The following is a 26458-nucleotide window of genomic DNA, read 5'->3' on the forward strand; positions in this document are numbered from 1 at the left end:
TATTATCTACATAGCAGATTTATAGAGTTAATTTGGTTTCTACTCCAGTAAAAGGTCTCTGGAGGGTGATAATGACAGTTCGGTTTCCAGAAATCGAAAGCAAAGTCAACACAGTGTTGGCCTGGAGAGGGGGAGCTCCTGGGCCCAGAGCCAACTTCACAAGGGCAGGCTCAGCCATCCTGGGAATTTGCCAAGCCTGGATCAGAGTGCTTCTCTAGGACTGTGGAGGATGGAAGTGTAGCCCTGGGGCTCTGGAGTGTGAGTCAGGAATAGAGCAGAGGGCACGGCCCACACAGGACATTAGCAGAGGAAGTTGGGGTAATACTGGTAAAATGGACTGTAGCTCCAGAGGTTTCTCTGCAGGCAGTAGACCAGCTTCCGGTCACAGGTACACAGCCTCATCTGACAGAAGGACCCGTAGCCTACAAAAGGGATATCAAGTCTGAATGAGCATGAGAAAATTGTGTGCCACCAACTCTGCCTTCTTCAGAGTCATTTCTGAGGGTGGCTTCTAGTCTGCATAGACCCCACCTGACAGCGTCCTGCTCTGGGGGAATCTCAGGGAGGAGGGCTCTGCACCAGGGTGATATGTAATCTGATGGGAGAGCTTCAGCTCCAGAGCTAAGGAGATGTGTGATCTGATGCAGGAGGCTTGACTGCTGAACTAGAAGCCAAGATCTTGATTGGGACGAGGTTTCCACTTAGACACATCCCCTTTGGGTGGAGCGCCTAGCTGGAGGGTGGAGGTAGCTTCTGTGGAAGGCATTGAGTAGAGCTGTACCTAGGGCCAGCTTTGATCTCAGGGCTCTGGGCATGAGTCCCTCCTGCTGCATACTGACAATCCTTTGAGCTTCCATTACACATATGAATTAAGGGAGATGAAAGCTACTCTATCCAGGAAGAGATTATCTGCAAACCCACAGTACCTACTGAACAGTGGGTCTAAACTGGGCCCACCCTTCCCTGGAAACCTAAAATGGCTACAACAGCCCATATCCCTCACCCACGCTCTGCCTCACAAGATACAGCCTGGCCCATCTCTTGAGTAGCATGACTCCCAACCTGAATGGGAAGCCACCCTTACCGCAGACGACCATGCCCTGTGTGAATCTGTAGTCATAGGACTGGGTCCAGATGCCACAGCCTCTCTCCTCCAGTTCCCCATAACAGCGGTCATGCATCCAACAGCACCTGTCAAAGTGAGAGATGGAGATGCTGAGTGGAGAGGTGTACCCTCCTGAGAAATGGAGATGCTGAGTGGAGAGGTACCTTCCTGACCTCTGTACCCAGGACACATCCCAAGGGGGAGAGACAGTTCAGGTCAAATCTAAACAAAATCAGAGCCAGAGGCGCCTGTGTGTGTGTGGGGGGGTGTCACTGTGCTTGGTTGTTTAAACCCCCATCCCCCACCAGAAGGTCTCTCTTTGTCCTGAATGCACCCCTGCTTTCTACAGCTTGCCTAAGAGCACAGATGCCTGAGACAAAGTTTGACTTTCTCTACGACTGCAACAGTTTAGACAAGATGCTCTACATAGAAGGCTTGCCTAGTAACAGCACCTCCACCAATGAGCCGATGCCAACTCTTGCCTCCAGTCTCCACAACCAAGGAGCTTGGTATCTAAGCAGCGTATATAAAAGTTCTGGCTCTCCTGCTAATTAAAACTTCCCCTTACCTCACCCTCCTTGTACAGGCCCATGGCTTCTACAGCTTGCATATTCTCATGGCGGGTACCACGGTTCCCAAATCAATAGCTACTCTTCAGAGATCCCCTCTGAGTGCTATTTGGGCTGACACCCCTAGCAGGTGTGGACCTGTGACCGTGTTCCTCTGGCAGACTTTGTGGCAGTGGGTGTGAGCTGGCAGGGATGGTGTCTGTCAAAGTGAGAGAAAGGGGTGCTGAGTGGAGAGACACCCTCCTGACCTCCGTGGCCGGGAGAGAGTTCAAGTCTAGAACCACCACTGATCACAAGTTAGCTGGCCCGTTTTTGCCTCCTAATAGCTAGATGGAGTATAAGTGTGGGGATTTGAATGAAAATGCCCCCCACATAGGCTCATGGGGCTGACAGTATTAGGAGGTATGCTCTTGTTGGGGTAGGTATGGCCTTGTTGGAGGAAGTTTCAAAAGCTCAAACCAGGGCCAGTGCCGTTCCTTGCCTGCTCCCTGCTGGTCCAGATGTAGAACTCTCAGCTCCCTCTCCAATACCATGTCTGCCTGCCTGCTGCCATGCTTCTTGACATGACCATTATGGGCTAAACTTCTGAGCTGTAAGCCCAAATTAAATGTTTTCCTTTATTAGAGTTGGCATGGTCATGGTGTCTCTTCACAGCAATAAAACCTAAACAATGACAGAAGTTGGTACCAGGGACTGTATTGCTGCGATAGGCTGAACTATGCTTTTGTCAGGAAGAATGTGAAACACTTTGGGACTTTGGACTAGGAACGTGACTAGACACTTTAAGCTGGGCTTGATGAGCCACACTAGTAGACTGGAAGACAGTGGTGTTGAAGGTGATTGGAACTGTGGGGGTCTGGCTTAAGAGGTTTTAGAGGAAAGGAATATTAGTTTGTGGCCTAGAGACTGTTCTTGAGATACTTTGGCAAAGAATGTGCCTGCTTTCTGCCCTTGTCCAAACAAACCTCCTGAAACTAAAATGAAGAGCTATGAGCAAACAGCTGGCAGAGGACTTTTAAAACCATCTATAATGAAAAGGAGCAAGCCGAATAAGGACATTTTTAACAAAATTTTAGTTTGAGGAGAAAAGGGGAACCAGGAAGTAGAACACAAATCCTGTATTCAAGGAGATAAAAAGATTAAAGAAAAGCCTTGATGCTAGAGGAATAAAGGGAATGGTGGCCTCAGGGCAAGACCCTACCAGCTAAGCTCCCAACTTAGGGCCAGATGTGGTGGCACATGCCTATAATCCAAGCACTGGGGAGGCAGAGGTAGGTGGATTTCAGAGTTCAAGGCCATCCTGGTCTACAGATTCAGCTTCAGAACTGCCAGGCTTAGGCAGTGAAGGAGACCATCAGAACCAGAGAACTGGTGAAAATGTATTTGAGCCCCAGCCCCAGGAAGCAGCAGAATTCGGTGGCTTCAGCCAGTGCAGTCTCCCTCCACAACTATAAAGGCACTGAGGCCAGGCATGTGTCGGGGTGTCCCTGCATGGAGGCCTAGAGGGGCCCATTGTGTGTAGAAAGAAAGCTGTGAAGGTGAAGCCTGGATTGCCTTGGAGACCCCAAGCTGTCAGAGACGCCAGATGCATGGGATAGCTCCTGAGGAGAGCTGCTGACAGGGAATGGAACCAGCCCAAGAGACAGAAGTGTGCCGCAGTCGACAAAGCTGAACAGAGTTGGGGATCTGAAGAGCATTTGAACCTCAGACATAGAGACACAGAGTTCGGAGTTTGCCCAGCTAATTTTCAGCCTTGCTTTGATGCAGTATTTCCTCCCTATGCTCCCGTTCACCCGTTTGGAATGATGATGTATTTCCTGTGCTATTGTATGTTGGAAATATGTGATCTGCTTCTCCATTTTGATTTTTACAGAGGATTGCAGTTAAGAGATTGTCATGAGTCCCAGAAGAGACTTTGAACTTCAGGTTTCTAAATAGTCTTGAGATGTGATCGACTATGAGGACTTATTAAGTAGGACTGAATGAATTTCTGCATTATGAAATGGCTACAAGTCTGTGAGGGCCAGGGAATGGAATGTGATAGCTTGAATGAAAATGACCCCCACAGGCTCAAGGGACTGACACTGTGAGGTGTATTCTTGTTGGAGGAAGTGTGACACTGGACCTGCTCCCTGCCGATCAAGATGTAGAACTCTCAACTCTTTGTCCAGCACCATGTCTGCCTGCATGCTGCCATGTTCCTGTCATGATGATAACAGACTAAGCCTCTGAACTATAAACCAGCCCCAATGAAACACTTTCCTTTATTAGAGTTGTCATGGTCATCATCAATGGAAACCCTAACTATGTCAGCAAGGCAATGGTTAGACTACATTGCCCAGACTCCCTTGGGAGTAGGTATGATGGCTGCATGGCCAGGTTCTAGCCAAAAGGGATGTACACGGCTTCCACACTTACCATGAAAACCTTCTATGTATCTTCCTCTTCTCTTTCTCTATCTTTAAATGGCGGAAATGAGCCAGCAGAGGACAGCTGAACCATAAGAGGGGATGTGCCTTAGGTTTATTAATCAACGCAAATTACATGAGTGAACAAAAACTTAACTTCTAGTGTGTTTTTGATGTGATGGCTTCATTTGAGTATTTTTAATTATTTTATATGCAATGGTGGTTTGCCTACATGTATGTTTGTACACCACACTTGTGTCTGAGACCCAAGGAGGCCAGAAGAGGGTGTCCTATGCCCTGGAACTGGAGTTGCAGAAGTTGTGCAATATGGACTTGTGCTGGGAATTGAATCCAGGTCCCCTGACAAAGCACCCAGTGCTCCTAACTGCTGGACCACCTCACCAGGCCTGAATTTATTGATTGATTGATTGAGTGATTGATTGATTGACAGAAAACTTGAGGCCATTCAGGGAAATTCCTGGTTCCTTCTATTACTAACATATGGTTTATATGCTGCATTTGTTTTAATTAATCAATTGATATAGATATATTCTAAACTAAGTAACCAGTTCTGTATTGATAATATATTATCAGTTCCATTAATTGTAAAAAAAAATCCATTGTTTGTTTTAATTTCCTTAGTTTATTCGTTACTTTCCCTGTCACTGTCAAACCTGACAAGAACCTGAGGGAGTCGGGGCTTGCTTTGGCTTGCAGTTTGAAACAGCCCATCATGGTGAGGAAGGCATGCTGGCTGGAACACAGGGCAACTGCTCACATTGCATCTATAGTCAGGTAGCAGAGTGGAGAAAGAAAGTGGATTTGGCTAAGATATTTCAAGGTCCACCAAAGTGAACCTCTTCTCCCAGCTAGGTCCCACTCTAAGGCCACCCGGAAGTATCCAAACACATGCACTTATGGGTGACATTTCCCATTCAAGCTTCAGTATTTGTGTGTGTGTGTGTGTGTGTGTGTGTGTGTGTGTGTGTGTGTGTGTGCATGAAGGCCAGAGGGGGCTATGTCCTGTGTCTCCATTAACCACTCTCCACCTTATTTCTTGAGGCAGGTTCTTTCACTGAAACCTAAGGCTCACTGATTCAGCTAGACTGACTGGTCAGCGAGCCCCAGGAATCTGCCTCCACCTCCTCTCACAGCAGCATCCAGCTTATTCAAGAATCCTTATGTCGATTTTGGGGAACCAAACGCAGGTCCTCATGCTTGTACAGCAAGGGCTTTACTGACTGAGTCATTGCTCCAGCCCCATATCTATAAATGTGTACATAATATTACATATTAAGCTAAACAGTGAAAGGTCCAGAAATAGGAATACGGAAGTAAAGAATCCAGGAATAGAAATAGAAAAATATAGGAATGTAAATTTGTAGCTTAAAAAGAAGTAAGAGCTGGCAGTCACCAGCCATGTCAGCAGTTAGGGATTAACTTCCAACAATGGAGTTCCTTGCTTTCTGACCTGCAACTGAGGGTTAGCTATGAAATAACCCCTGCCACTTACAATCTGACAACTGCTGTGAACTAAGTTAACTTTTACTACCGAGTTGTAACTTTTGTGTTACATTGCTCAATGTTCTTCCCTGCCTTGGGAAAACCCGAAATTACCAGGGAATTGCAATTACAGTAAACACCATCAGATGTGCAAATAAGCTAATGCAAACACTGACTTAGCCAAAGACCTTGTTAATGGAAATTGTAAAAAAACTATTTGTACTAAGTTTTGCCTTGAGATTGTAAAAATTCTTTTGCCCATGCCTAACCGCTTACTTTTTCCTCTAAAAGGGGAGCTCAAATCCACCTTCCGGATTGCCACAGTTTCAGAAGCCCAGTCTCTTGCTGTGGTCCCAGTTAACTGCTAAGCTTTTTGTGCCCCGTGGTGATTGTTTCTTTTAATACAGTTTGCTTCTGCTTCAGACTTTGATGGTCTGTTCCCCCATCCTTTGTGCCCTCAGACCCAACAAGAGTTTATAAAGATGTGTTCAACTACAATCCATTACCACATAGGTGATGGGAGGTGTCATTCTGTAAATATGTTTCTCTTATCGGTTAATGAATAAAGCACTGTTGGCCAATAGAAAAGCAAGATAGGTGGGACTAGGAGAGGTGGAGGATTCTGGAAAATGTAGGACAGAGTTGAGATGTGATCTCAGGAGGAAAGGATGCGAGTCTGGTGTTCTTGGTAAGATTAGACCATGTAAAAATACATATATTGGTAATTATGAGTTAGTATTTAAGACAAAGCTAGCCTTAAGAAACTCCAGTAACAGGCCAACAGTTTCATAACTAATACAGTGTCTCTGTGTGTTATTTGGGGCTGATGGGACTGTGGGACCAGGCTGGCGGGGAAAACACTCATAACACATAGATCATTCTAGCCTTCTCCTTGCTTATCCATAGAGTCCCACTTCAAGTTGGCCCCGACTCCCTGATGTCCATTTGACACCATCCATCATGGAACCCACTGACATCAGAACTGTTAACTCTGTACATTGAGTTTTCCAAAGAACTACATCTCCTGTCTCACAGTCTTCTAGAATGGTGACACTTCCCTACCGAAAGGTAAAATCCAGATCCTCTCTCTTTTCAAGCTGACACACAGTAACTAGATATATTGATGGGCACAACGTGGTACTATACACCATCCCATTGAGATTGTTCATCTTGACTGTCAACTTGGCTGGATTAATAGCTGTCTAAGAGGCTATAGAATCCCATCCTTGGATGTGTCTATGAGAGATTCTCTAGAGATTAGATTTATTTGGGCTAATGAATGGCTTCATCCACTGATGGATTTATAATAGGATGGCATTATTAGGACATGGTGAAAGATGGGAGTAGGACCTAGTTGGAAGAAGTGGGTCATTGGAAGTAGCATCTCTGGCAATGACAATCTTGCCCTGTCATCTTTCTGTATCCCTCTCTCTGCTTCCTGTTCACCATGAAGGAACTCTAGGCACATACATTCCCACCATCGTATCCTGCCTCAAAACAGGCCCAGAAATACGGATCCAAGTGGCTGAACCCTTTGAAACTGTGAGCCAAAATAGCTGATTATGCTGTTAAGTCATCTGACAGTTATTTTATCACAGTGAGAGAAAAAGAAAAGCTAAGATAACCATGGCATTATACAACCACCATAGAGATGCAAACCACTTATCCATCATCTCAAACAATCATTTCTTGGTGGCGAGACCATCAGAGATCTCTCTTGGGCTGCTCATCTCTTTCACTGCTCACCACACATTGACTGCAGTCATAGAACATCAAAGTTTACCCCCCCCAAGTGTATCTGTGTGCTCATTGGCTAGCCTAGGTCTCTTCTCTCTTGAGTTTTTGTGACAGGAACAATTAAGAGAGCCACATAAACAACACTGTGGTGTTTCAGAGGTCTATGATAAAAAAAAAAAAATGTTGTTGAGACAGGGTCTTGCCATGCAGCTGAGGCTGACCTGGAACTTGCTATATAGCCCATAGCAACCTTGAACTCTTGCTTTTCCTGCCTCCACCTGCCCAAGACTGGGATTTCAGGCTCACACGCACACATCTAGCAAGCTATTCTCTTTCACCATGTAGTTTGGGAATGTTTGTTCATAACCTCCCAAGTGTCATCAGGCTGCTAGAAAGCAAGACAGCCCTGAAAAGGACCCATAGAAAAGGACTGAGACTCCACCCATGGACAGCAACCACCTGAGCCACAGCCATGAGCTGCTTGTGGTATGGGTCATCCAGCCCCAGCCAGCCATTGCAAAAGCAAACTGAACAGATAGGAGTCATTCTGCAGTGGCCTCCCCTGGATATCAGGTTCATGAGCAAAGTAAACGATCGTGGTTGCATTAAGTCAACATGTAAGAATCATTTGTTTTATTTCAATAAACCAAGTGATACTTTAGGCCACTGAGATCTTGGGACTCTTGGGAGTGACATGGCATATCTTCTTTAAAAGCTGCTTAACTCCTTCAGAGGAGTTTTACTTATTTTAGAAGCTGGCATAATGGTGCACACCTTTAATCCCAGCACTTAAGAGGCAGATGCAGGTGGATCTCTGTGAGTTTGAGGCCAGCCTGGTATACACAGTGAGTTCCAAGATAGTCAGGGCTACATAGTGATACCCTGTCTGGAAAAAAAATTAAATAAAAATACATAGAAATTTATTTTAGTTTCAAGTGGTGTGTGTGTGTGTGTGTGTGTGTGTGTGTGTGTGTGTGTGTAAGCACTGGTGCCCAAAGAGGCCTAAGGCATCAGATCCCCTGCAGCTGGAGTTATAAGTGATTGTGAGCTGACTACTATGGATGCTGAGAACTGAACTCAGGTCCCCTGAGAAGAGAAGTATGCACTCTTAACCACTGAACATCTCTCTACTCTCGAACCTCATTTGTAATTCTCATCTCCTAGAATAGACATGGAATCAGAGGAGGTGATGAGGGCAGTGCTCAGAGTGTTGAAGACGGAGATGATGTCAGCTCACCAATCAGTACCATCCTTGGGGGTCCCACTGCCGCCCCAGCCACAGTAGCAGCCATAGAAGCCATAGTTGATTATTGGATCCTTCCCAGTCACTTTCTCAATCATGGACTTCAGTTCTAGCAAGCCCCCTGGCACTGCAGGCACACCTGGAAAACAGCCCAAGTCTTCAGGTGACACTGGGCACCCGGAAGCAACCCACTTGCCACCCCTCCACCCACTCTTATTCTCCCAGTTAATGGGAGGAGGGCCAGGCAGATGACAGCAGCAAGTGACCTGGAATAGAAGTTAAAGTTTGTTAGCTAGGCAGTGGTGGTACAGGTGAATCTCTGGGAGTTGAGACTCTACAGAGCAAGTTCCAGGATAGCCAAAGCTACACGAAGAAACCCTGTCTTGAAACACACCCTCCCTTAGCAAAAAGAGTTTGCACTTGGGAGCTGAGGGCCATGGCTCAGTTGACAAAGGACTTGACCCAGCCCAGAGTGCATGAAACCATACTTTTGATCACCAGCACTTTGTAACTTTGTAAACTGGCTGTGAAGTATGCCTGTAATCCTAGCACTCATGAGGTGGAAGGAGGAGGTTCAGAAGTTCATGGTCATCCTTGGCTACTTAGCAAGTTCAAGGCCAGCCTGGGCTACATGAGATGCTTTCTTAAAAAAAAAAAACCAAACCAACCAAACAAACAAACATAAAACAAAACAAAACAAAAAACAACAAATTAATTGAATTTAGGAGCAGAGTTTGGAACCAACTCCCTTGCATTACAAATCGGGAGGCCGAGGCTCCTGTAGGTCTAAAAGGAAGTACCTTGTCTAGGGTTTTCAATGAATGCAAGGAGCCAGAAGTTCTTTCCCTGCCTTGGGCCTCAAGTTCCTCCTAGGATCTCCAGATAGCTGGCAAGACATCAAAGAGCAGAGTTGCCACCAAGGGCTTGTTTGAGTGGCTAGGGGGCTGCAATGAAGCCTCAAGCCAGATGTATTCTACCAAACCCCCAGACCTTAGCATGACTGACTTCATACCATTCAGGCCTTAAAACGCAGCATGGGCACAGCACTGCCAGCCAAAAGGAAGACAAAGGCCCAATCCATCAAAGTCAATCAAAGTTCTGGGAAAGTCTCTGAATGTACTAACCTTGCTTCTTGGCTTCTGTAGTTCGGCTTCTGGTTAACTGTTCTTGCTGACTGAAGTATGCCAACCCAGAATACAGTTTTTGTATTTAAAAGCTCACCCTGAGAAAGGCTCAAGACTAAACTTCAATCACCCAGTGTAGCTGCAAGCCAGCTAGTAGACTTTCTGTCGTTTCAAAGCCATGTTTAAGCAGTCTTCTCCAGTGGCTGCCCCACAGCTTTTCAGACCCTTCCCAGTCGGGGCAGTATGCGAACATACTGAACAGAGGATGACTCGGGAATCAACTGGAGTCTGTCTGTCTGTCTGTCTGTCTGTCTGTCTGTCTCTATCTATCTATCTATCTATCTATCTATCCATTCATCCTTCATTGGACCTAATGTATCACTATACTACAAGTGCTCTGCTGCTGAGCTTTCCCCCAAGCCTGGAGCTGGGATATTTCCTAAGGATTTTGTGTTCTCCTTTGTTCTTGCTACTTGTCCTTATTCTACTTTTACTTTTCAGGGAAATATCTGCCTCCCACATTCACAAGCGCCACCTCTTCATGTTCACAGCCTTCACACCCTGACCTACAGTATCCAAATCCTGCCACAGCATCATGTCCACCAGCCCAAAAGCAGGGGCCCAGGGAGACCAAGGCCTTCGCTGATATCCCTGCCTGCCTGGTAAAGGCAGAGCTGAGACTCAGACACAGGTCTCTGAACCTCAAAGGCTGGTGGTCACCTTCCTTTCCACTACCTAGTCACTCGAGCGATGACAGGAGGGGATTGAGGGGGCAGGGTTCAGAGGTCATGGAGCCAACACTTACTGCAAGCCAGGAACCAAGCCAGTGTGAGGAGGCCCTTCATCTCGGGTTCTGGAAAACAAAACACATCCCATGATGCCAAAGCCTGTTCAGACCCCACCTGGCTCCAAACTAGGTCTGGGTGTTCCCTTCCTTGTTGGGTAATCCACAGACTGCCCCAGCTGGAAAAGACAAGGCAAAGCCTCCAGGCCTTTGTCCCTAGAGACAGAAGGTCATTATTGACTCCACCAGAATGTGGCAGTGACAAGTACCCCCAACATTTGTCTCCCTGGCAGATGTGTAAATGGATATTGCTGCATAGGATCAAGGGCAGGAACTTAAAAGCCCCTAGACACAGCAAGAATCAGTGTGGAGGGCTGGTGGGGTGGCTCAGTGGGTAAAGGTACCTGTCGCCAAGCCTGATGATCTGACTCTGATCCCTGGGACCCACATGGTACAAGGAGAGAATTGATTCCCACAAGTTGTCCTCTGATCTCCAGGTGCACACCTTTACACATATACACCATACACTAAATAAAATGTAAATATAGGGAGGAGGGAGCTGGAGCACTGAGGGGGAGGGAGCTGGAGCACTGAGGGGGAGGGAGCTGGAGCACTGAGGGGGAGGGAGCTGGAGCACTGAGGGGAGGGAGCTGGAGCACTGAGGGGGGAGCTGGAGCACTGAGGGGAGGGAGCTGGAGCACTGAAGGGGAGGGAGCTGGAGCACTGAGGGGGAGGGAGCTGGAGCACTGAGGGGGAGGGAGCTGGAGCACTGAGGGGGAGGGAGCTGGAGCACTGAGGGGGAGGGAGCTGGAGCACTGAGGGGGAGGGAGCTGGAGCACTGAGGGGGAGGGAGCTGGAGCACTGAGGGGGAGGGAGCTGGAGCACTGAGGGGGAGGGAGCTGGAGCACTGAGGAGAGAGAGCTGGAGCACTGAGGGCAGAGGGAGCTGACACTTGTATGTTGTTCCCATAGTTCACGGGGCTGACATCTCTAGCTCCCGGCTGGCCATTTGAGGCCTGTAGCTGTTGGTCTCCCCGCTATAGCACTGAGATGGTGGCTGGCCAGACAGGTGCTCCAGAATGGAATCTAGCACCGGCAATGAGTCCTGGCCACTGGGGGCTTCACTATGGCTTTGTGGCCTCAAGACAGGTCTTTTGACAGTACTACGTGTGTCACTGTTCCCATGTGCCATCGGGAAGATGAGGCTCAGAAACTGCCCAGAATCTGCCACAGGCCACTAAGCTGATGGAGTAGAATCAGAATGCCAGGTCTTTGACTCCTCACTGCTCCATGCCACCCCTCCTAGAGGGGCACATTCTCTCAACCCTGGGGTTCTGTCTTCCACAAAGTTCATCTTCTAGGGCTCCCACCTTAGTATCTGTGTTTGGCAAAAACACGACTCCTGGCTGGAAGTTTGCAAGCAGTCGTGACCATAGGCAGAGGAAACACGAGGTTTCCAAGTGGCCTCTAGAAGGTTCCTTTGCTGGTGGCTGCCTGCTCTTCTCCCACCCCGGGATCCCCAAATCCCTGAGTGTTCACAGGGTTCAGCTGGCCTGTGGTCAGCTAGAACTTCCATTCGGGTGCCACACTGTCTCCAAGCCTCCGAGCAGCCCAGTCTCTGTGCCATTACTCTCTGCCCAGGTCCTTGCACCCCCACAGGCCCAGCTTCCATGCCCAGCATTTCAGACTCCTGGCTACTGAGTAGGCCTTTGTCCAAGAGCATCTGTGAGTTCCAAGAATATTCCTGAGAGTTCTGTCCCCATACAGGCTCTGCTCTGGGGGCTCTAAGCACCCAGATCAAACCGGCGGAGACACGGCTTTGCACAGTAGTCTCCTTGGCTGCTTTTCTGAGGCTATGCTGAAGCAAAGACACCAGGGGCTACACAATGGCATCTCCAATGTGCCAGACACCATCCTCATCACTCCCAAACGACCCATGGCCTTGACAGGTCCACACAGGCAAGCAAGCCACCAAATCCCCTCCAACAGGGGTTTGCCGGGTGAATGGATGCATGGATAACAGTTGTTGATTTTCTAGCTTTTCCAGGTTCAGGAACTGTGAGACTCAGGCAAAGGGCTGGAAAGATGGCTCAGTGAGTTAAAGCCCTTACTGTGCAATCACAGGGATGAGATTCTGGGTTCCAGCACCCACATAAAGCAAGCTGGGTGTGTTTGCACCTCCCTCTAACCCTAGTGCTCTGGGGCACCAACAGGAGGGTCACTGGGACTGGCTGGCTGTCAGCCTGACTCCAGCTTTTCTAGAATCAGTGAGTGAGTGACCCTGGCAAAAGGGAGTAAGCAGAGGGAGGAGGTGCTTAAGAGGGAAGATAGTTGTGGTGGTGATAGAGCAGGTCACCCAGGGCTGCTCCCAGACCTCTATGCTTACATGTAGCGGAGGCACACACAGCAGACAGACAGATGGACGGACAGACGGACGGACTGATGGAGACAGAAAGGCAAAGAGAGAGAGCCCTTGCATGGGTGAAAACAGTTGCCCAAAGGTTTAACCCAAACTGGTGAATCCCCTCCTTCTATGGACTCTCCTGCACTTCTCTGCTTTTCGTTTCCTATTTTCTTTTCGTCTTATTTTCTTTCCCTTCTCTTTCTTTTTCTCTTTTCTTTCTTTCCCTTCCCTCCTCTCTTCCTCTCTCCCTCCCTCCTTTCTTCCCTCCCTCCCTCCCTTCTTTTCTCTCTCTCTCTCTCCTTTCTTCCCCTCTTTTTCAGGATGTCAGGATCTCCTTGAGTCTACATGGACCTTGGACTATGTAGTCAAGGTTGACTTTGAATCCCTGATCCCACTTCCACCAGGCCTCCCACGGTGCAGGGAAGAAGCAGGGGCCTCATGCCTGCTGGGCAAGAGCTCTGCCAACTGAGCCACATCCCCAGCCCATATATTTTATTTCATGAAGTTTTGACATCTCAAGGATCTTGATGAATAGAATGTGCTTCTTGAAGGCTAGCCAATTCCTACAGCTAGGACCTGGCTCTCCTGCAGGCATGCTTTTCCCATACCAGTCAAGCAAGTCAACACCTTCAACCCCAGCACCCACAGACAACTCTCCCAGGTCAGGCCAGTCACTATTAGCCTGATTGTCCCTAGAGGGAAGCCCGGAGCTGCCGAGGGGACTCTCACTAGCCTACACATTCTGTTCCCTTTCTCTCCCTTCAGACTCGATCACACGGGTGAGAACCCCACCCAGTGTGACTCTCCGCATTGTAACCCTCTTCTATGGACTGTAAATAGAAGGCTCTTAATAGCCATCCTTTTTCTCACCTGCTGTCCTCACCCAGGACTCTATTGAGCTGGGCTGTAGCATTTTGGTTCAGGTACAGCAGGAGTCCCTACAACATGGTTGCAAAGATAAGGCAATCTCTGGGGACGAGCTGGCACTAGGGCCTGGAGACAGCTGTCCCTCTGACCATCACTGGAGCCCAAGGCAGCCAGGAGACAAGCCTACGCTGGTCTGCTGTCATCTGATGACCACAGGGGCACTACTACATAATTTAAGAGTGGAGCAGTGATAATGAAAGGTGGGGAGGGCACAGGCAGACAAGAAGGAGGCATGGAGGAGGATGTGGGAGCTGCCAAAGTCATGTGAGAACAGGTCCCTCAAGGTCACATGAGGTAGCCCTGTATGCCCAGGACACCCATTCCCATCTCCTATCTGTCAGCTTTGAGACGCCAGAACCCATGCTACCTCTGGTCCTCCACAGAGGGGCAGGCCCCCACTCAACCCTACTGGGCAGCCCCAAGAATCAGAGTCTCACCTGAGAGCCCTCTCTGTTCTCACTTCCAGAGAGTAGGCAGCAGCTGGGCCTGCTAGGTCTCAGCCAGTCCTGATGTCTCCCACAAGCTGCCTGGGCCACCTCCAAGATTCCTGGGAACCCAGAGAGGCCACCTTGAAGACACCCTGTTGCTTTCCCTCTAGATTCTTGATGCAAGCCTCAGGGCTGCAAAGCCTTCAGGAGAGAGATCCAGAAAGGTCTGGCTTGAGCTGACCTGGGTCCAAGGCTCTTCCCCACCAGAGATGGAGCCCAAGTCCCCTCCCAGGCACACATCCTGCCACAGTAGGCCTTTGTGGAATGACACAGTCTCTGGTTCCTTGTGGTTTCCCAGCCCACAGCAACAGCTTCTATTTTGTTCTGTCCTCTGCTCAGGAGCAGCCATGGGAACGGGGTAACTCACAACCCTCTTCCTTCTCTCCTTCAGCCCCAACTTTCTCTGCAGCCTGTATGCTCCCCATAGGGACAGTGCAAGATGCTGCTTCCCTGGTCCAGCTGTACCACCTATTGTCATCTGACTCACTCACTGTTGAAACCCTACACCCAGCTTCTCTCCAGGGGCTACTTAGTAGCTGTGTGACCCTGGGCAAGTAACTACACCTCTCTGTTTCTTCATGTGAAGCCTGAACACCATGGCCCCCACCAAAGCACAGTGAGGAGGGTACTGGACAAACTATCCAATAATGTCCCACAAAAAGCATGTGGCTCAGTGGGTAATGTCACAGATTGTCCATCCTGGGTTCAAATCTAGATGTTCTCACTAACTGAAAACATCATGTCAGGTAGTTCACCTACTTGGAAGAGCTGTCAGGAACCTTCAGTGACTCAGTGCATCTATTCACACTTGTAACAAAGGTAGGGGCTGAATAGTGCTAGCAAAAGAAAGATGGACATTGTGCACTTGTGCGGAACCCAGCTAACTGGCTGTCTCTCATCATCACTATCATCATCATCATCTTCATCATCATCATCATCACTATCATCATTATCATCATTTTCTTCTTCTTCTTCTTCTTCATCATCATCATCTTCAGGCACTGCCCTCTTCACTTTTGGAGCAGGGTTTCTGACTTTCACTGGAACTTCCCAGGGCAGTCAAATTGTCTAGCTATGAACCCAGAAGAGCTAGGATTATCAGTGTTTGCTACCATGCCTGAGTTCATTTTAACACTAGGGATCAAAGTGGAGCCTCATACTTGTGTGGCAGCCACTCTGCTGCCTGAGCATCTCCCCAGGCCTCTTGCCTCTCTACCCCTCCTCTCTCCCATCTCCAGCAGCAGCAGGAGGAGGGGAAGCAGTAGGAGGAGCAGCATCATCCAGGAGCACTCAGAACTACTTCTCTCCCTAGGACCCAACCACAGGACATCCCTTCCACCTGAGTTCCAGGAACTCAGACTCACACAGAAATACTTGTCTACTGTGTGTAGGCACTGAAGGGATCCCATGGTGAAGGAGACAGAGCCCCTGCCTTCTGGTGGGGAGAGACAGTGAACAAAGACACGCTATCAGCAGCGGCAGGTGCTGTGACCAGAACCATCTATTCTGTGTGCTCATTTCCCTTCTTGACCAGTTGTCTTCTCCTTGGGGAAGGCTGGGTGTGTGTGGCCATGGGACATGCAGATGTCAGTAGGAGTTGGTTCTCTCTGACTAACTGGGCTCAGAGATAGAAGTCACAGAAGCAGGCATGGCAGCAAGTCTTTACCTGCTAAGTCAACTTGCCAGTCCCTCAAGTTACTTCCTCTGTCACAAACACCTGCTGGCCTCACCATCCTAAATGGGACAAAGCTGACTAAATAATGGAAAACAAGGAGATGTCATTTGTAAGTTTTATAACAATGATAAAGGCAGAACACTGTTAATAAATGAATGATGGAATGTTCTAAAAATAGGACATAGTATGCCTGTGTGTATCCTGTGTGTGTGTGTGTGTGTGTGTGTGTGTGTAATAAGATTGCTTGCTTGGCCTGCAGAAACCACTGTGTTCAACCATACCTCATGTAAACTGTGTGTAGTGGTACACACCTATAATTCCAGCATTCGGGAGGTAGAGGCAAGAGTGTCATTTTCCATAAGTATCAAGGCCAGCACCAGATATCAAAACTGTGTCTTAAACCCCCAAACTGCTACCTCCCTTCGCCTCTGATGGCTTCTCTGGCTTTCATGTTCCTCTAGACATCCCATTTCTGGGACGAGGCCTCCATGTCACCTGGTCTTTACCCTCCCAGCTGGGACCTGCAGTGCCCCAAGTCAGGCAGCCTGCACTTGAAGTTCATCCCTAAGTCTCTCAGGACATTTTTACCTCCTTCTCCAGGCTCCCCTCTGCTGACACAAGCCCCACTGGTCAGCCCCCTTTCCTGATCCTCCCCTGACCCTGCTGCCCATCCCTAACCCCAGACACAGGTGGACTCCCCACCACACATACACACCCTGACCCTCTCTCAGGAGTGTCCCTGCAGCTCTCCCTGGGTGGGCCATCAGTGTTCAGGGACTCGATCTCAGTCCTGAACAGGTGTCTAGGTGACAGGTGTCTGGGGGACAGGTGTTTGGGGGACAGGTGTTTGGGGGACAGGTGTTTGGGGGACAGGTGTTTGGGGGACAGGTGTTTGGGGGACAGGTGTCTGGGGGACAGGTGTTTGGGGGACAGGTGTTTGGGGGACAGGTGTCTGGGGGACAGGTGTCTGGGTGACAGGTGTCTGGGGGACAGGCATCTGGGGGATAGGTTTCTGGGTGACAGGTGTCTGGGTAACAGGTGTTTGGGGGACAGGTGTTTGGGTGACAGGTATCTAGGTGAGAGGTGTCTGGTTGGGTGTGGGGACTGGGCTGAGTTTGGTTATACTTTTGACTCAGCAAGTCAGGCTTAACCACCAAAGGACAGAATGTAGGGTTCAGAGGACTCAGTGCCAGCCAGGGATGCCACGTTTCCAGTCACAGACCGGATTCCAATCCACAGGTCCTCACCCTAGCAGGGACTTTCCGGGCTCAGGAGCATAGTTTGCAAACACAAACTACAGTGAAGCTGAGCCTATCTTCAGCAGTGGCAAAGAAACCCTGCTGAGATGGGTTGGGCTCATGAGGGCAGAATTCCTGTGTGGTATTGTCTGATGAGTCCCAAGAATGGCTTGTCACACTAAAAGGGCCCCAGGAATCCCTGTGGGATAAATTGAGCATCTCACAATATATTCACTCTCTGAATTTTTCTGGATCTAAGAGCAGCAGGCCAAAGCAAGGAGTCCTGGCCACCCCTGCTCCAAGAATCCACAAGTACACAATAGCCCTGGCTGTGGACTCTGGTTTGGGATCCCCAGGACAGTTCACTCAGGAACCCCTGGCAGAAAAATCTGCTTGCAGGCCTCCTCCTGCAGGATGTCTTCCAGGACTCCTCTTCCTGCAGGGAGCTGGTGGGTCACAGGAGCGTGCTGGATCTTACCATATATAACTGTCCTCTTGGGTACTTCTTGAGGATGGTGGTTCAGGAAGGAAGGTGGGAATTCAAGACCTACTGAGCAACCACTAGGTCCAAGACCAACCGGCATCTGCAGTCTTCTCAAACCCTGTTGGAGTGGGATGCAGGGTGATTCCCCTCTCATGAGTAAGAGACTGGAAACGCAGGGACAGGAGTGGTGTGAGAGCTTGCTGAGGTCACACAGCTGGAGAAAAGGCTTCAGAACCCTGAGTCTGACCTGCCACCCAAACACCTAGTGCTTTCCTCTCAGACAAACGGGGAAGGGAAAGCTGAGCGCCAGTTCATCTCAAGAGCTCAAGATCCCAGGTGTTTCCACGTGACTGGCCCAGGACATTTGCTTGTTTCTTTTCAGCCCAGACTTTGGAAGCTTGGGCTCTTGGAGCAGGAGTGGCCAGGCATCCTTGCTTTGGTCTGGGTAACAGGCTGCTCATTTTAGACTCAGGAAATTCCAGAGAGTGAAGATATTGTTTGTTCTCCTAGAAGTGGCTGGGCTTAGCCCCCAGGGTTCTTTTTCAAAAGATGTAACCAGGACAGGGAGATAGCTCAGTCAGTAAATTGCTTGCAATGCAGTTATGAGGGCATAAGTTCTTGCTAGCCACCCAGCTTATTCCACTGGGCTGTCCCAGACCAGTTGGAGAGCCTGTCTCCAAAGAGAAAGGGTGTACAGAACCTTAGTACAATCAGCCAGTGTTGTCCTCTGGTTCCCACATATGTAAGCCCTCATGTACCCATCCACATGAACACACCAGAATACAAACACACACACACACACACACACACACACACACATACACACACACACACACACACACACACACACACACACACGTAAGTAGTAGGCTATCAGTGTTGAAAGCTTACTTGAAACTCTAAATTCTGACCTCTCTTAAGACGTCTGACGTCTTGTGTTGGCCTCAGTTTCCTTTATGGCAATTCTCACCAATACTTATATTGTCTTTAGCCCCACTTAACTCATGGGGGCTCAGTGCTGGGGGTGTGGAGGATTCTCTAGACATTTGTCTCAGAGTTCAAAGAGCAAAGGTCATCTCTTAGGCCATCTCACAGTACAAGTGCTGAGCTCCGAACCCTATATACAGTTGTTGCATAACACAGAAGGGTACCCACTCCAGGAGGGACTGGAGACACCTACAGCGTGAGTTGGTTAGTTGTCAGAGCTTTGTTACCATGCCTGAAGCCCTGAGTTCAGGCCCCAGCACTGAACAAAGTAGGTCTAGCAGCACATGCTGGCAATCCCAGCACCTGAGATGGGACCAGGAAGATCCAAAGTTCGAGGTCACCCTCAGCCACATATCAAGTTCTAGGCTAGCCAGAAATACCTGAAACCCTGTTTCTAAGGGCATGAACTGGGTGGAAGGCAATTAAATTGAAGGGTATTTGAGGTAGAAGGAGCAGCCTATACCAGACCCACAGGCAGGTACTTCAGGCAACTGAAAATAGCTGTGGTGGACCTGGTGTTTAATGACCTTCCAGATTCTGTGGCTAAACAGGTTCCCACAGTGGACCATCCTCTGCCACCACCACAAGGTCCCTGAACATAGAGCTGAGAAGACACGTGACCTTGACAAGTTACTTAACTGTTGTGTGTGCGTGTGCACACTCTCGCTACTGTGTGTGTGTGTGTGTGTGTGTCTGTCTGTCTGTCTGTCTGTCTGTCTGTCTGTCTGTCTGTCTGTCTGTCTGTCTTGGTTTAGCATCAGGCATAAAGGAGTAATGGGGGCCAGTGATTTTTCCCTGTTCTGAGATGACACAAACCAGGTACACAGGAAGGTGTCAATAAATGTTGGCTATTTTCAGTAGGAGGGAGGGACACACTCCCAGTCCACATACCACAGAAAAAAACGGTAACTGTCTTTGAATAGTGAATAGGTATCCTGGAAAAGATGTGGGAGGGGCAGGCCTAGCATACAGCTGTGGCATCAGAAGGTACCTAGGAGACCAGGCAGAGAAGCTTAGTATGCTGTCTTTTGTTGTAGAAGAACTTGATGGAGTCCCTAAGAAGAGACTCTGACTCGTTCTAGGCTTGAAATGCTCAGCCATCACAGGAGTGACACCACCCCAAGCCAATTTCCATGACGTCACCTGCAAAGGGCACCTTGAACCTGGTGGCCGATCCCAGGCCACCCCTGGAGAGCAGGAGGGAACCCAGGGCTCAGCCTGGGACTAAACAGGGCCTAGAAGGGCAGGGAACATCTGGGTCACAGGACATGGGTTAGAGGAAGTGGCTGACTGGCCTTGTGAAGGTGCTCAGGGAACCCATCTCTTCAAATCTCTGAAGGGCTGAAGGCACCAAGGTCACAGATGCACAGTGGGGCTCGGATGGACGAGTCAACACCAGGTTCCTCGTTCTCTGGACTTGGAGTTTGGCTTAGGCCAGAATGAGCTGTCATGGGAGACTTTCTTGTCTCGACAGTGCTGTGGGACATTTGTACACTGTGTGAAGATGTATTGCTATGATTGGTGTAGTAAAAAGCTGAATGGCCAATAGCTAGGCAAGAGTTATAGGAGGGACTTCCAGGCAGAGAGAGAACTCTGGGAGGAAGAAAGGCAGAGTTGGGAGCCAGACAGGGAGAGGAAACAGGAGGTGCAAGATGGAAGAGAGGTAATGCCATGTGACAGAACATAGATTAATATAATTGAGTTAATTTACATTGTGAGAGCTAGTTGAAACAAGCCAAAGCTAAAGGCCAAGCTTTCATAATTAATAATGTCTCTATGTCATTATTGGGGAGCTGGCAATCCCACAAAAGACAGTCTGACAAGGAAGTTTGCTACTTTATTGGGCACTTTCTATCCACCATTCTATCCAGCAATAAGGAGTGGGATGTAGGGATAGATAGAGTGGGACACACCTACCAAGCAAAGGGAAGTTTTCCTTTAAGGGTTAGAAACACAATGCTCTATCAGGTCAACAATTGCAACCCTTCCATGCTACTTTGTAAAACTGTCAAAGACCCAGGGGTGTGACTCAACTGTAGAGCACTAGTCTAGCACACACTGAGCCCCCCTCCCCAGCATTGCACTAATGGGATATGGCAGTGCACACTGTTGAGAAGCTCCACCCAGCCCCACTTCTCCCATTCCAGACCTCACCCCTGAGAGAGCCCATAGCTCCTCCTTCTGAGATGCTCAAGGTCACACCTACAGCCTATTTAAGATGTGGTCCTGACCTGCTAAGTGGTTATTCCTCCTAGCTTTCTCCTCCCACTTCCAGACCGCCTGGGATTTTTTTTTTTTTTTTTTTTGCTTTGTATATGTTTTTGTTTTTACTTATTAACCCTGGATTTGTAAATATAAATCTGGCTTGGTTTGACTGGCTGTGTTGGTAGAAAGACTTAATATTAGGGTACAGAAATCTTTTACACACCTATAATCCCAGCACTTGGGATGTGGAGACAGGAGGGTCTGAAGTTGATTAGCCAATATACCACAAGTTGAAGTCCAGCCTGGGTTATAGAATACAATGTCTCAAACAAACAAGCAAGCAAACAAACAAAAAGGTGCGAGGAGGGATTAAAATAAAAGCATTTTGGTAATTGTTTGCTTGTTTTGCTTTTGGTATTTTGTTGCTGCTGTTGTTATTTTGGCTTTTGCTTTTGTGGTCCAGGCTGGCCTACTCACTACTCAGACTGGTAATCCTACTGTTTGAGGCTCCTGAACATTGGGAACACTAGCTTGTGCCACAACACAAGTATTAATATATTTTATTAACATTAGCATATTTTATCACTTTTATTTTAAATGTATGGGTGTTTTGCCTGCATGTATCGGCGTATCGTGCCCACTGAGACCATTAAGATGTCCAGTCCCTTGGAACTGGAATTACAGAGGTTGTAAAATACCATGTGGGTGCTGGGAATAAAACCCAGGTCCTCTAGAAGAGCAGCAAATAAGCCATCTTTCCAGCCTCAGGATTTTTTTTTTTAAGAACAATTATGCACCAGTGAGTAGCCATATGACCTGGAGGGAACGCTCCATTCCCTCTGTACCCTGGGCCCCTCCTTATTTTTCTCTTCAGGCCATGACAAAGAGTGAGAAAACAGGTCCACGAAGTGGGAGCTGGACTACCAGGCCTGCAGTTCCCCCAGAGGGGCGCCTGGATTGCTGTGGGACCTTCGTGTCTTTCTACCCAGGTTCCTCACAGAATGCCCTCTAAAATACTTAGCAGTCACAGAGCTCTTTCTTGCTTTATTAACCTCCAGGCTTCATCTTAAAGGCCACCTTTTCCAGGATGCCTGAAAGCCAAAATTACACTTTAACTTTCAATTACCAGGCCATAGAGGTCCATGAAACAAAAATGCCTCTGCTCTGCAAGCCCCTTGCCCACGGACAGATGGTTTCTGAAATGCTAGAGTCTATTGTTTATGGGTGACTTCCCACAATAAGTTTGTTTAACCTATCTGCACCCGATCACATGTGGGCAGGAGGTTCACAGGCAGGAAATACATCAGGATGTATGCTTGCCCCTGGTTAGATGTAGGCTGAAGGTACCTTAGGATGTATGCTTGCTCCTGATTGGATATAGGTTGTAGGAACCTCAGGATGTAGCTTGCCCCTGATTGCTTCCCTGATGGAAAATACTGAAGCTGCTGCAAAACTTGATTAGGGGACATTTTTCTGGGAACCAGAGATGGACCTGGCCAGAATTCATCCACCTGAGTTATGTTTAATTAAATCTTGCTTCAAATTTGGCTTTAAATTGTGGTAGTGGTCTTTCTCTATCTTTCTCTCTCCATTGGTGGGATTAACAGATGCCTTCTCAGGTGACCTACCTAAGGTCAGTATGCTCTTTCCTTAATGTCAAAACATTATGTGCTTCTTTGGGCTTGACATTCCTTGAGAAACCCTTCCTCCAGAACTTGAGTATCACAGGACAAAGACACCTCTGTATCCTTTACTGTATGAAGAATTTGACTGGATAAAATCTTGGAGACTGGAGGAAACAGTGACTCCATCTGGGTTAGAGCCCAGTGTCGGCCTGGCAGCTACTCTTACAGATACATGGCTACTCCTCCCTCTCCGGTCTTTCATGGCAAGTCACAGTTTGGATGGGTATCATAGCTACCAATCAGTCATTGGCTCAAGTACATCCATGGAACTGTCCTAAGGAGGAATGTGTGGCCCTTCATACCCTCCCTTTGACTATCAGACTGCTGAAGCAATGAATCCTCTCCAGAATTTTTGCCTTGATAAGAACCTGACCAACACAACTTGCGGCCATTCTCTGGGAATTTCAGGTATGGATCTGGCTAGCATCCATCATCCTGGCCAGTATTTAAGGAAGCTTGCTTCAACTTTGGCTTAAAAACTGTGGTAGTGGTCTTATTCTCACCCAGGGGGATTAACAGAATCTCATGGTGTTGTGATATTCACTCCACCAAAATCCCTAGAGACAGGAATTGTGCCTTGATTTGACATCTCATGTCCAGTGTGGGGAAAATCCTTTCTTCTATAGGGTAGATTCTAGTATACTATTAAATCAAATGTTTGGTTCAAAGACTTCTCCGTAAATAATAAACTAAAGCTTAATTTGACACATATATAAAACTTACCTACAAAAGATAGTCACACACCAAGTTATGGAGCCCACCTAGATGCCCATCAATAGAAGAATGGCAGGTATGCACAATGGAGAATTAATTATTCAGCAATAAAGGACATTACATCATCTACAGGAAAACTAACAGAATTGGAGATGATCATGCTAAGTGAAATGACAAGGACACCAAGATAAATGTCACATTTTCTCTTGTATATGAAATCTGTCTAACCATCTACCCATTTGTCTATCAGGACTCATCTATAATTATCCATATTACATGAAAGAAGGGGAATATTGAGACGAGACAAAGGACCAGTAGAGGAGGGAAGAGAGACAAGAATGGCTAGTGGGTGGTAAATGAGCAGAGTGTGTGACACACATGTGTAAAAGTATCATAGTGAGAGCGGCAAGATGGCTTGGTGGATGAAGAGCTCACCTCCAAATCTGACCACCTGTGTCCAATCCCCAGGACCTATATGGTGGGAGAAAAGAACTGAACAGTCTCATACAAATTGTCTACTGACCTACATTTACACACACCGTGACTTATGCAAACCTCCACACTCCCACAAAATAAATAAATTAGGAAATAAATAAATATGTCATGATGAAATCCATCCCTTTGCACAATGTGATAATGAAAAAAGATGTTACATATACAAGAAGGAAAAAACCCTGCCTATGTGAATAGTTGGGCTGAAGGTTTAGGTTTTTTCTTTGGCTGGCTTTTTTGTTTTGCTTTTAATAATCCAGGACTTGGGCTGCCACAAGCTCCCTACTGTTCAAACCAGGTGCTCAGAACAGGATGAGTTCGAGCCAGTCAGGGTGTTTTCCCCCTCAATTTCCATGCCACTTCTTTTCCTCTGGCCATAAATACAGTCTGCCATTGAGAGGGTGGGGCATCCTGAACCACTTTTTGGTCTGGAGTGTTGCCTGACTCCAGTCACCACCACAGTGAAGGCCTGTGGCAAACTGCTAAACTAGGCTTGCCATGTTTGCCCTTAGCAATATGCCCCTTGTGGATCAGAACACGAGACAGGGAGGACCAGTAAATGGCTTGCCCTGGTCACACAGGACTTAAGCTTTAAGTTGAACTTCAATGACTCCAATGTCAAGGCCAACACCTTCCAGAGCAGGGAATGGAGGAAGGGGCCTAGAGGATGCTGGGGGCGGGGGGGGGGGGAGCTGTTTGCATGAGCAATTGCCTAGCATCCCTTTCTGGATTGCTTTATTTGTACCATAAGTACCTGGCACACAAAAGACAAGGGGGGTAACTAGATGTGGATGAGCCCTTTCCCCAAAGGGGAATGTTTTCCTGTGCTTTGGATTAAAAAGAAATCCAGGCACTGATTTGGCCATACAATCATGCAAGCATGTAGACCTGAGCTTTCCCCCCAGAACCCATGGAAACAAGGAAACCAAACAGAACACTGGCACAGCGTGTGTGCCTGCCATCCCAGCACTCGGGAGGCAAGGAGCTTGCAAAAGGGCCAGCATATTCAGTCAGTGAGCTCCACGCTCAGTGAGAGGCCCTGCTTCCAAACATGGGTTGGAGATGTGATTGAGGTAAACCTCTGGCCTCCACATACATGTGCATGCATGCTCGTACTTATGTATGTGTGTACATATATACACAACCTTATACACATATACAGGCACATACACACACGTACATGTACAGACACATCTGAGGAAGTTGCACAAACCCTCAGGAGAATGTAAGCATTGAGCTTAACCACCCTGCTCATAACCCCGCCTGCCTTGTCTTTGTTCATTTAGGAATGGCCCTCTGAGTACCCTTACTTTAGACACGACCTGCCTCAGGAACTGTCCCAGCCCTGGTCTGACAAAGACTCCTCCTGCAAAGGATCCTGAAGTCCTAGGAGCTTCCTCTGGCAGAAGCTGTGCCCACACCTACCCAGGCCCCTCTTGGGTTCTTCAGACCCCACCTGCCCAGAGTCTCTCTCTCCAGCCCGAGGCTCCTCCCTGTTTGGGGATCCCCTCCCCCCATAACTGACCTCTTTGGCCTGGTTAGTCTCAGCTCCTGCCCCCAGGAGCCTGTCCCCATGAGCAGCCTCAGTCAGTTTATGGTCTGCAGCCCAAGCATTAGGGCTGACAAGCTGCTAGATAGGAGGGGCCCAGACTCAGGGATGCTGTTTGTGGGAGAGCACAGTGAACACTGGCCTGCAAGCACCCTGCTCAGCCCCCAGCAGCATTCATGGCTGCAGAAAGTCCAACAATAACAGAGACAGGCACAGCACTAGCCCTCCTGCCACAGGCCCTGGGCAGTTACCCAGCACATTCCAGCAGAGGGGAGTGGCCCAGGCCCAGGTTATCCAGGTCACAGCTTTATTTTTGTCACAAGCCTTTCTTAATCCCTTCAGTCCTGACTAACCCCCATGGAGCCTGCACTGGAACCTTGTTAATTACCTGAGAGGCTGCTAAGTGCCTTGACTGTCAGAAGGTCTCAGTGCTGTCCTGGCCAGGAGTCTGAACACAGATGCTGCAGTTGGGATGGCTCCAGGGACAGTGGAGGAGAAATCAATGCTGCTGAAGCCACTGGAGAGGCCAGAGCATCTCTGCATGCTGGGTCTGAGCCAGGAGAGCAGGAGCAGAGGAGCACCAGTTTCAGTTTCGATTACTGGAAAATTCTTCTGACTAACAAGGGAAAACCTCTGTGGGAGTCTTTGGCTGGGGCTCAGATTCACAAGGGAAAGCCATGGCCCTGGGGAACTTGGAGTTCAATCCTGGACACTGCACACAAGCAGGCATGTGTCCAAAAACATCACCCAAGTGAGTGACAGGTGTACTTAGAGCAACAGAGGGAGCAGACAGCCCCTTCTTGCCCAGCCAAGACAACAACAGGGAAAAGGAAGGAAGGGACAAAGGAACAGGAATCATGGGTCACCAAGAACTCATGTGTCTCCCAGAATTTCATTCTGAAAAGTTCATAATCTCCTGAAAGTTAAGAGATGTACCCATAAATCCTTAATTACTACTGTTTTACTGTTCTCTCTCTCTCCCTCTCTCTGTCTCTGTCTCTCTCTCTCTTACACACACACACACACACACACACACACACACACACACACACACACACACACTTGAGGGCAATTTGCAGAAACTTACCCTTAAATCAATCCCCATCCCCCCTCTAATGATTTGAGGGTATTTTACATA

At 48.3% G+C, this 26458-nt stretch overlaps 1 protein-coding gene across 4 annotated transcripts; it reads right to left on the reverse strand.

Annotated features, from left to right (window-relative positions):
* Window positions 1-25891, reverse strand: Pla2g5 (phospholipase A2 group V). 4 transcript variants are annotated; one of them, XM_051173654.1, is made up of 6 exons: window positions 25709-25891; window positions 23715-23750; window positions 10495-10542; window positions 8560-8704; window positions 1085-1191; window positions 1-422 (listed from the first exon to the last, which is right to left on the reverse strand). In XM_051173654.1, exons 3-6 carry the CDS (start codon window positions 10532-10534, stop codon window positions 301-303), a joined length of 414 nt encoding a protein of 137 aa, XP_051029611.1. In that variant the 5' UTR covers window positions 10535-10542; window positions 23715-23750; window positions 25709-25891; the 3' UTR covers window positions 1-300. The 4 variants fall into 4 exon arrangements, with proteins under 4 accessions (XP_051029611.1, XP_051029612.1, XP_051029610.1 ...); XM_051173655.1 differs by lacking the exon at window positions 23715-23750; XM_051173653.1 differs by lacking the exons at window positions 23715-23750; window positions 25709-25891 and adding an exon at window positions 17683-17803.
* Between the last annotated feature and the right edge of the window lie 567 nt (window positions 25892-26458).

Source organism: Phodopus roborovskii, unplaced genomic scaffold (assembly GCF_943737965.1).
Source record: "Phodopus roborovskii unplaced genomic scaffold, PHOROB, whole genome shotgun sequence".
Classification (NCBI taxonomy): Eukaryota; Metazoa; Chordata; class Mammalia; order Rodentia; family Cricetidae; genus Phodopus; species Phodopus roborovskii.